Source organism: Apis mellifera, linkage group LG13 (assembly GCF_003254395.2).
Source record: "Apis mellifera strain DH4 linkage group LG13, Amel_HAv3.1, whole genome shotgun sequence".
NCBI classification, from domain to species: domain Eukaryota; kingdom Metazoa; phylum Arthropoda; class Insecta; order Hymenoptera; family Apidae; genus Apis; species Apis mellifera.
Window position 1 is genome coordinate 2854412 of NC_037650.1, and position 11246 is coordinate 2865657.

General features: G+C 26.6%; 3 protein-coding genes across 4 annotated transcripts; 2 read left to right on the forward strand and 1 right to left on the reverse strand.

Moving 5' to 3' along the window:
• The first annotated feature begins 504 nt into the window (after nucleotides 1-504).
• On the forward strand, nucleotides 505-2444 carry LOC551650 (syntenin-1). 2 transcript variants are annotated; one of them, XM_624040.6, is made up of 8 exons: nucleotides 505-661; nucleotides 877-942; nucleotides 1025-1213; nucleotides 1274-1384; nucleotides 1535-1770; nucleotides 1838-1991; nucleotides 2066-2175; nucleotides 2252-2444. In XM_624040.6, the coding sequence occupies exons 2-8, from the start codon at nucleotides 892-894 to the stop codon at nucleotides 2304-2306; spliced, it is 906 nt and encodes a 301-aa protein (XP_624043.2). In that variant the 5' UTR covers nucleotides 505-661; nucleotides 877-891; the 3' UTR covers nucleotides 2307-2444. The 2 variants fall into 2 exon arrangements, with proteins under 2 accessions (XP_624043.2, XP_006557898.1); XM_006557835.3 differs by having other exon boundaries at nucleotides 506-661; nucleotides 1025-1201.
• Nucleotides 2445-3545: 1101 nt separating this feature from the next.
• Nucleotides 3546-8199, forward strand: LOC408401 (protein brunelleschi). The gene is made up of 12 exons (XM_391949.7): nucleotides 3546-4700; nucleotides 4782-5055; nucleotides 5129-5327; nucleotides 5403-5614; nucleotides 5675-5873; nucleotides 5935-6349; nucleotides 6418-6638; nucleotides 6733-7090; nucleotides 7165-7321; nucleotides 7398-7575; nucleotides 7658-7881; nucleotides 7959-8199. The coding sequence occupies exons 1-12, from the start codon at nucleotides 3763-3765 to the stop codon at nucleotides 8148-8150; spliced, it is 3567 nt and encodes a 1188-aa protein (XP_391949.4). The 5' UTR covers nucleotides 3546-3762; the 3' UTR covers nucleotides 8151-8199.
• A 280-nt stretch (nucleotides 8200-8479) lies between these two features.
• On the reverse strand, nucleotides 8480-10621 carry LOC410410 (ATP-dependent DNA helicase PIF1). Its single transcript, XM_393890.5, has one exon. The coding sequence runs from the start codon at nucleotides 10334-10336 to the stop codon at nucleotides 8480-8482; it is 1857 nt and encodes a 618-aa protein (XP_393890.1). The 5' UTR covers nucleotides 10337-10621.
• Between the last annotated feature and the right edge of the window lie 625 nt (nucleotides 10622-11246).

Sequence of the window (11246 nt, forward strand, 5' to 3'; positions counted from 1 at the left end):
AAATTTTAAAATATTTTAATATTAACGAATCTTGTTTTAAAAATGAAATAGTTAAAATTTAATCAATAATTATTTATATATTTATGAATGCATTAGCATTATATATATTTAGTTGATAAAATTTTAAAATATTTTAATATTTTATAATATTTTATAATATTAACAAATCTTGTTTTAAAAATGAAATAGTTAAAATTTAATCAATAATTATTTATATATTTATGAATATTCTATCACATCGAAAAGTAAAAAAAATTATTTGCAATTTTATTTTATTTAGATTGATTTTATTGATTAATTTTACGATGAATTTTTAAATTGTAGCACTTTTACATGGTTATAAGAGAATGTGAAAGATGATTGGTAAGGAAAAATGGAAAGGGTAATACGTAATGGCACATGAAGATAAAGCGATCCAATCACTTGTTTGTAATGTCACGTTATATATAATGACTTAAACCAATCAATACATTGCATTATCAGAATTGATGTTAACACGAACCAATAGCAAAGTTATTTTGTTCATCACTTGTAGTTTATCAATGATACTTTAAGTATTTATCGTGACGTGTACCTTCGTTGACGTATACATAAAGTAGTGCAATACCAAATAAAAATTATTGTAATATAAGCATCACATATTATCAGTTGTTTTTTAAAGGTAAAATATCTAAACATTTCTATATATAAACATTCATGCAGAAATCCTTAAATAACAATACATCATGTCGATATATATATTATATTATTTATAATATTTTTGGTGTTGTTATTGTAATAAATAATTTAGTTTTCTGTTATCTTATATTCTTCAATTAATTAAAAAATTGTTCTTATTTATTTATTTATATTTTATGTTGATATATTTATTTTTAGAAAAATTTATGCAAAATGTCTTTATATCCAACGCTCGAGGACATGAAAGTAGATCATATGATGAAGGTAAGATAGATTAATTAGAAAAAATTATCTACATAGTATTTGTGACATTGTAATTAACTTATATAATTTGTTATTTTTATAGGCTCAACTACAAAGAGAATCACAATATAATGTTCCACCTATATCACATGAACAAACTGGTCCATCTGCACCTGTTTATAATTCTCTTTCTACTGCATTGTATCCTTCATTGGGAAAATATATGGATTTAGAATTTACTGAAGAAATGATAGCACAAAATATGCCTGAATATTCTCTTGTAAATCGTACTGTAAATATACATGATATAATTTATATTATAGAAACTATATTTTAAAAATCTACATTTCAGATGACAGTAAATAATTCTACAACTTCAGGTTCTTTACCAGGCATAATTGCACCTTTGTCTGGACAATCTTTAGGACTACAGAGAGCACAAGTTACAAATGGAATAAGAGAAGTATGAAATAATAGATCATTTATGTTTACATGTATGCATTTAATGTATATATTAAAATTGATATGATATAAATAATTATCATATATCTTAAAAAAGCATAGTTTTTGTCAAAATTTCTGATTCTATCATTTTATATATTTTTTTTATTAGTTGATACTATGCAAAGATAAAGATGGGAAAATTGGTTTAAGAGTGCATGCTGTAAATAATGGCATCTTTGTATGCCTAGTAAGTCAAAATTCACCTGCTGCACTTGCTGGATTACGATTTGGAGATCAAATTTTGAGTATCAACGATGTTTTTGTTGCTGGATATACAATGGAACAAGTACATAAAATGTTACGAAATGCTGATATTAATGGTATTAAAGTAGTAGTAAGAGATAGGTTAGTTAATATTGATTATATAATATATAATTTCAATATTTTTTATTTAATATTTTATTGATTTTAGACCATTTGAACGCACAGTGACAATGCACAAGGATAGTACGGGACATATTGGATTCCAATTTAAAAATGGAAAAATAATTGCATTAGTAAAAGATTCTTCAGCTGCTAGAAATGGACTTTTAACAGATCACCAAATATTGGAAGTTAATGGAAAGGTTTGTGACATGTATAAGATTTACATGCACAATTCAAATTTCAATAAATTTAAAAAATATTCTTTTTTTTTTAGAATGTTATAGGTTTAATGGATAAAGAAATAACGGCAGAAATTGAAAATGGTGGAAATATAATCACAATAACAATTATTCCATCATATATTTATGATCATATGATTAAAAAGTATATGTCCATTAATATAGAATATTATGTGTAATATATCATATTGCAAATTTTTAATCACAATTATTTTTTTTAGAATGAACAACAGTTTATTGAAAACTTTAATGGATCATTCTGTGCCAGATGTTTAAGATAAAGACCAGGTATAGTACTGCGTTTATATTTACAGTATTGATAAACATTTTAATTAATATCTTTATAATAGTTATGTCTTAATTTTTTAACTAAAAAAAATATAAAAAAAATAGTTGAAGTTTCTCATAGATATACGCATTTAAATTGTTTTTTACATTTTCATAATATTACACATAATAAATATCTAATATTTTATTAATTGTGTTATTTACAATATATATAATATAATAATTATTTATTATTATTTACTATATGTAAGATATTTTTGTTATATAAAAATATATTTTAATCAATATTTTATCCTTTTAGAAAGAAAAGAAAAAAATAAAAAAAAAAAATAGTTTATAAATTTTTTTTATATTAATAATTCAATTTAAATAAAAATCTTTGAATAATTATATTCAATTATATATATATATACAAATTATATATATTACTTGTATAATATATATCTGCGCACATTTAAATAATTTTTTCTAAATTTTTAATGTATACATACTTTTTTAATGTATTTTCACTTAATTTTAAATTTTAAATTTTTATTTTTTTCTTTTTTATAATAATATATTTCATTCTATCTACTCTTTTATATAGTAAAAATTGTTAAATTAAAGTAAGATTTTGTACCTTACTTTTTTAATGTGCCAATTTTCTGTATAATATATGTATATCTATTAATAGATAAAGATAATATATGTATGTAATACATTGAATAAAATTTATGCTCGCAAAAATCAAAAGTTTCAAATTTAATATTTATATTTTATTCTTATCTATTATATTCTTATTTATTAAAATTTATATTATTTATCTTTTACATTTAAAAAGCAATTATCATTTTGGTAATCAATTTTGCATAGGCTTTGAAAATATATAAGTAATATTAATAATACTATAATAAATGTATTTTTTTCCACTTAAGGCGAGATTTATATTTCCTAGAAATTAAAACGTTTCTTGGAATTGTCAAAAATTTCAATAATAATATTTATAATTTCCATGTATCAAAATATACATTTTTTTTTTTTTTTTTTACTAAAAATTCAATAAAATTTATATTAAAGCTTTAATAAAATAAAATATAATTACGTTGATAAACAATGTGGATTTTATTAGTTTCGAAAACTTTCATTTATTATAGAAAACATATTTCGAAAAAGGTTAACAAATTCATTCTTTTGCAATAATTACTAATACGAATACGAGTGTTACTTGATAAACTTCTTGCAACGCACGCGCATTTGATCTGTTTGTTGAACATGGCAGTTGTTTTATTAATCATGTTTGCTAATATAGCACAACAATTATCAAAATGAAATGAAATATTAAATATTTGTAAAATGAATACAAAATTTGACTATTGGGTTAAAGAATTGTTATGTATCTGTTATTATCTATTATTATGTGAACTTATAAGTACCGTAAAATACTACTAAGTAGTGAGTGATATAAATGCGCTCGGCTATTAGCGTTATTTTGTCGAGTCCAGTACCCGACAACAAGATGTCTCATCCCGATTACGAACAAACTGCACATGATCATGCAGCATTGCTTTTACTTTTGAGACCTATTGGTACACAAATCAAACAAAAGACTATTACCAGGTTATGTGAACGGATAATTAAAACAGGCAGTAGATTTTCTGTTGCTGATTCTACTGGTGGAACACGTGAAATTCTTGCTAGATTCGTTAGGGAACATCCTGTTGAAAATAACGATTGGGGAGATTTCCAAACTCACAGAAGATTATTAGGATTAATTACTTTTGGCAAATATGACAATCAAGCAGAATTAAATGAGTTATGTAGAGTTCATGAAACTTTAAAAGTGAAATACAGTGCAACATTATATGATTCACGTGCTATTCTTTTTGGACCATTAGAATCAAATAATGTACACGAACCGCCAACATCATTTAGTACACCTTTGAATTTTAAAACTAGAGCAGTATTTTATACAGATGAGACATGTCCTGATCTTGAAGTTCATGTAATGGAGTGTCTAAATTCTTTATTCTGGATTTTAGAATCTAAAAGATTAGAAAGATCTAGAGAAAAAATAGACAGAGTCTCTCTCTTGTTGGCACCATTTGAAAAAAAAGATTTTATAGGATTAGATCTGGAATCTAGAAATAATAGAAAAAGATGTGTAGGCCGTATGACAAAACATTTAGGTGATTTGTGTCTTCAAGCTGGTCTACCAGCAGATGCCTTGAGTAATTATAATTCTGCAGCTAGTGTATTACAAGCTGTAAATGATTGGTTATGGCTAGGAGCAGCATTTGAAGGTTTATGTGCAGCATCTGCTTTAGTGTTATATCCAAATATGTGTAGAAGTCTTCCATTACAAAGAAATTCTTCCCTTCAAGAAGGTAGTCCAGGTAAGCAAAGGTATGTATAAAGTAAAATAATTTAAGATATGAAACTTTGATATCTTACATAATATAGATAATAATTTATTATTATATTTAGAAGAGGTTCACAAGCTATAGCTACTTTATTATCACCACCAGCTATAGAAATAGTAAAAAGTAATATGCCACATATTTTATTACCTGAAGAAATATCAAAAAAATATCGTGAGGCAATAGTTCACTATAGCAAATATCAATATGCTGGAATAATTGAGACAGAAGCTAGCTTTAAAGCTACAAGAATTTCAATAGAACAAAATTGTACTTTACAAGCTGCTTCTTATTTAAATAATGTCATACTTATAAACTTGCCATTGAGTGAGCAAGAAAAAGTATGTGACATAATCTGGAATGTTATTGATTTATTAAATATCAAAATATAACAATAATTCTGCAATATTGTAGATTGATCGGTTTACCACATTATCAGATTTATATACAAGTTTTGGTTTTATAAGAAAAGCATCCTTTTGCTTAAGATTAGCTGCAACACGACATGTATCTCAAAATAATCCTAATCCAGATTGGCAACAATGTTATAATTTGATGCTACAAGCAACTTCTGGATTTAAATTATCTTTAGATCCGGTTGATATGTCTCCTGGTAATTTCTTTTTATAGATCGATAAATTTTCATTGTGCTATGATGAAAATATTAAATAAAAATTTATTTGTATAGAATGTCATAGAGGTTGGCCTATTATTCAAATTCAAGTTATAAATGAACTTGTTACTGCTGCTAATCGTATGGGTAATCCAGCATTAGCAACAAGACATATGACATTCTTACTTCAAACAATGTACAATTATTTAACTCCTAACGAACGTAAAGAAACTGCTTTGCAACTTCAAAATGTATCTCAACAATGCGAAGGCGCTCCTGTACCTCTTGTAAGTTTCAAGGAAAAATGAAGATATTTTTCAGAATTGTTAATCAAATTGTTCTAATAGGTTTTAGATTCTGGTACAGTTATACCTCCTGCTAATTTAACGAATATTCCGAAAACTAAATCATTTATTTTAAAAAATATGCAACCGCATCTTCAACCTCAAAAAATCGAAAGAGTGAAAGAAGATCATGGTCCATTTTTATTTACACCAATTAATTTCGGATCATTAGAAAGAAAAAATATATCTAAAAGTAAAGTTGGTACGTACATTTGTTAGACGTTACCTATAAAATTATATTTATTGTAAAATAATGATTACAGATTATTTATGGGTAGAAGGTGATATTTGCGAAGTATCAATGCAACTTATTAATCCTTTGCCGTTTGAACTTCACGTTTCTAACATGAGACTCCTTACAAACGGCGTAGTATTTGAATCAATTCCTGAAAGTATTACACTTCCTGCTGAATCAGGACCAATTGCGGTAACGTTAGCTGGCAATCCTAAAGAAATCGGAGATTTAGAAATTCTTGGTTTTAGTACGCATACATTGGGAGTGAAATCAAATTGTAGATTAAGATATATGGAGGAAATGAGTCATTCTCAATATACAGTTGAAGTAGTTCCAGCTTTACCGAGAATAGAAGTAGCTACAAGTTTACCTCAAACTGCAAGTTTTTGTTCTGGAGACAATATAGTAACTAGTGCAAGTATATCATTATATGGCGGAGAAAGGTATATTCTATTAAATAAATAAAACATCGATTACATATTTTTTTCTATAGAACTTAATAATGTTACAGTGCCGAATGTACTATAACGATTAAAAATAACGGTCAACTTCCTATCGAAACAATCGAATTATCAGTACAATCAACATTAGACACGTTAACTGAAAGTAAAATATTTAAATGGAACGATGAAAATTTAATGGCACAATTACCTTTAAAACCTGGCTCTAATGCTAGTTTTATTTTATATTTATATGCAGCTACCGATTTTATAGCACCTACATCTCGAAACGGTAATATTGAACAAAAACTGTTTCTATTCTTATTATTATTTTTTATAACAATTATAATTTAATTGATTGCTAGATATTTTAAATATGTTTTCAGATACTAGTAGTAGTACATATGTTAGTCAACCCAGCAGTTTAATGTCTCATTCAGGACATAGTTCATTACCATCTAGATTAAGTTCTCCATCGCATACAAAGAGACAATCCGAATTAACTTCCTCATTCAGGTCAGGATTAAGTTCTCATTCAGGACATTCTTCCTTAGCGAGTTCGCGTTTGTCTAAACTTGCAGTTCCATTGCATACCTCAAATGTTATTGAAGGTCAATTAAAAATAAAATATTCGGGTGGTGCAGGTTTAACGGCAGGTTATTGTCGTATTTCTTCAGTTTTTATCACAGTTGAGATGTTACCTAGTGTACAAATTACAAATTGGGATGTACTTCCAGCAGAAACGTAAGTAGATAATATATTATTAGATTACGAATATATATATAAGATGTCGTAATATATAATATATATATTTTCAGACCATCACAATTTTATCTTGTATTAGATTTAACAAATATGACCAATCATGAAATGGAATTGTATTACACGGAAACTAAATGTATATACATGGAGGGAAAAGAACCTTGTAGAATCCCTGTCCCAGTTGATCGATGCCCATTGAATAAATTATCTATGGTAATTAAAAATCTTATTAATTTTCTTTATAATATAAAGAAAAGAAATATTTTTTTTTCTTGTATTTTATTAATAGTTAAATGGAAACGGTGATATCGGAGAACTTCAAAAAGTTTGTTCCGAACATATTGCATCGTTAGTTGATTTACGTTGGCAATTATTGGGCACAGAATCGACCGGAAAAGCGACTCTTTCTGGTATTACTCTTACCCAAGATATGTTAGATCTTGTTAGAATGAGCCCCCTACAATGGGGTACGTTTTACTAATCATTGCACATAATCATTGCATAATCTTTCATTTAATGCTTCAATTAATAATTTCGTATGTTTTTCAGAGATTAAAATAAATGATACAGTTGTAAAGGCACAAGATGAACTTACATGTAGCTTAGGTGAATGCGTTAGTGTCGGAATAGGAATATGTAATGCTTTAGAACATCCATTGAGTGATCTTATGTTATCTATCAATTTTTATCAAGATCATCATAATGGCGTGAACAATTATCAACTAGAAACAAGATTATCCATTGCTGGTGCAAATAAAATTATGCTTCCAGCAGTAAGTTACTTTATTGATAAAAAAAAAAATCTTAATAATATTCTTTATTGCTCTGATAACTTTGTTTCTTTTTCTAGTTACAGGAATATGGAAGAATTTATCACGAATGCCGTGTAGTATTTTTTACAGCTGGTCAATATAAAATAGATATTCAATGTAGCAGTAAAGAATCAGCTCCAAATACACCGATTCTTTGTTCAGAATTAATAAATGCTGGACACACTTGGCGTTATATACCATCAATAGAAATCACAGTTGACGATTATTAATATATATATATATATGAAATTATTAAATGCGTGATTTTGTAATATTTAATGAAAGGAAAAGAAAAAATAAAATATATTTATGCTTTGTTATGATGCAATTATATATAAAATTTAGAAACTTTTACTTTTTTTAATAAATTGTAAAAAAAAAAAAAATGTGTTTTTAATTCTCTCATCTTCTCAACATAATTAAAACAATATAATTTTAATTAGTAGTCAAAGATAAAAAAAAAATTAAAATTAAAATAATTAAAAATGAAATAAAATTATGAATGTAATAAAAATGTAAATAAGTAAAATAATATTTTATTTATACATGATTATTTCATTTATATTTTTTGCTTTTTTCCTACAGGAATTATTTCCATTTCTTGTAAATTTCTTCTAAACTTTTTATAAAACATAAGTACATCAGAATGAGCCCATACTTGTTGATTATTAAATTCTAAAACTCTTAAAGATTGCAAACTTTGTGCTCTTGAAAGAGCTACATATGACTGACCAGCATCAAATACTCTTGCAAGACACATTTCAACACAATCTAGAGTTAAACCTTGACTTTTATGAATGGAAAAAGCCCATGCTAACTTTAATGGAATTTGTTTTCTACAAACAATAGTTCCTATATTTGTTTTTAAATTCCATTTTTCGAGTTTTGCATGATATTGAATACCTGATTTAAATTGCACTATTGGAACATTATCTGCAAATTTAATAACCACCCCTCTTGCTCCATTCACTAACCCATTAGAAACATTTATATTTTTTAACAACATTACTTGGGCACCTATTTTTAATATTAATTTATCAGGAACAGTCAATTGTTGATTCAATATTTTAGTCATTGATTGGTCGGAATCTTGTGCTATATAAGTTTTAGATTCACCTTTTAACTCATTTAATTGAAATTCATTAATTTCTTCAACTTCATTTACATGAGAACAAAGTCTTGTTGCTAAAATACCATTATTCTCTATTTTTTGTTTAGCTGTTGCCTTAAGAGTTTTTGCAATATCGTCTGTCACTCTACCTATTCTAATATTATTTAAAATTTTGATAAATTCAGGATCTTTTTGTCTGTAAACAGTTTGTAATTCATAATTGAAATGTATACACTTTGTCCATGCATTACTTTGAAAACAAAATTTTGCTTTCTTATCTTTCTTTGAAACTGGTGGTAATTGGAAAAAATCTCCACATAATATCAATTGTATTCCACCAAAAGGTCTTTCATTTTTACGAATATGTCTAGCAACAGCTTCAATCTTATCAAAATAATCCCCATCTACCATAGAAATTTCATCTATGATTAAATGTTTCGTTTTTCTCCATAAAGTAGCAGAGGAACTACGAGAAGCCATTTCAAAACATCTTTCCGAATTTGCGGTTCCTAATCCAATTCCAGCGAATTGATGTAAAGTTATTCCGCCTATATGACATGCCGCTACTCCGGTACTTGCTGTAGCAATCGTAACGTCAGGTGGAAGAGCTGCTATTATTTTTCTCAATAAGAAAGACTTTCCAGTACCTGCACTCCCAGTAAAAAATATATTTTTACCACGAAGTACTGCATCCAAGATTCTATTTTGTTCTTCCGAAACTTGTTCTATTGTTGGGTTTTCGTAGAGTTTTTTCGCAGTAGATGGTTTCAATTTATTTTCATTTTCATCGATTCGTTTTCTCTTTTTAACAGCGCTAGGGGATGGTGTCGTAGTGGTTGCACGTGATACAACGAGAGCTTTCTCTTTAGCTCTATTTTTTTCGGTACTTGTAGCGGGACTAATTTCTTGATAACCAACGAACGGTTTATTAGAAAGTAATTTTTCTTTTAACGAATTTTTCACTTTATCTTCTTGATCCGAGATCTTGATGTATATCATTTTCAAAAAATTGATTAATTGAGATGTCGGTGCATTCGATAAAAATAGTGTACAATTTTCTTTTTTAAATTTAATAGAAGCTTTTCCTTCCGTCATAAATTTATTAAAAACCGATATAGATATTAGCGATAATTTCGTGATTGTGTTTGCTTTCTCTGCACGTATCTCGATATAAATTTCACGAAAATTGTTTCGAATTAAGCGTAAAGTTGCTGATCGATGATTTGTTTTCTTTACAATCGAACCTTGTGAATTAGTCCATTCGATTACAACAGAACACGTCACTGAACAATTGTCTTGATCCATATTTGTTTATAAAAATATTACATATAATTAATTAGACTATGTATTAGAATATGTATTGGACAATATATCTAAAAAAATTTTGCATGCATTAAACGAGAAAATTATAAAATTTTTATAAGAAGATACACTGCACCAACTATTCACATTCACTTGACGCCATAATTGATTTGGCGCGTAAATAAATACGCGCCAAATGCTAGGGACATTTTTTGTTTCAAAATGATGAGATAATATATATATAAGTATTTCATTGGTTTTTTTATGTAAACTAGAAACACTATATATACTAAATTATTGTATTTCATTTTATCAAATTATATGAATACCACAATCTAATTATGGTATTTATCATTAATAAATAATTACATGCACATAAATGCAAATAAATAGTTGGTTACATTTGTTAAAATAAAATATTGTAACTTAATGATTTAAACAAATCTAGTTACATATTTGTTTTTACATTAACTTAGAACTTAAAGATGTTAGTAATTAATACAATTTTCTATGTTGGACAGATTTTAGTAACTTATATATTATTTTTATCATTAGCATATTCATTTAAAATGGTGTTAATTTTCCTATAACTATTCATTTAAATGGAGACATATAAATAGATATACATATAATATACATATATTGTCTGACATTTAACATAGAAAAATCAGAGAGTGCGGGTCATTTGCTTTACGTAAGGCTTACTCGTTGAAAAAATACTGCATTCTGTGATATGAGATTCCACTGGAACAACACGCGATTTATTTTTTTTTTTTTTTATTCACATTATATTATAATACCGCCTTTTCATGTATTTTATTTCCATTCGCCTCGTTTATACAACATATAGTTATGGATAATGTTAAAAAGAAGCATAAGCCAGAAGATAATATGGTAAATATTTTCCGAAAAA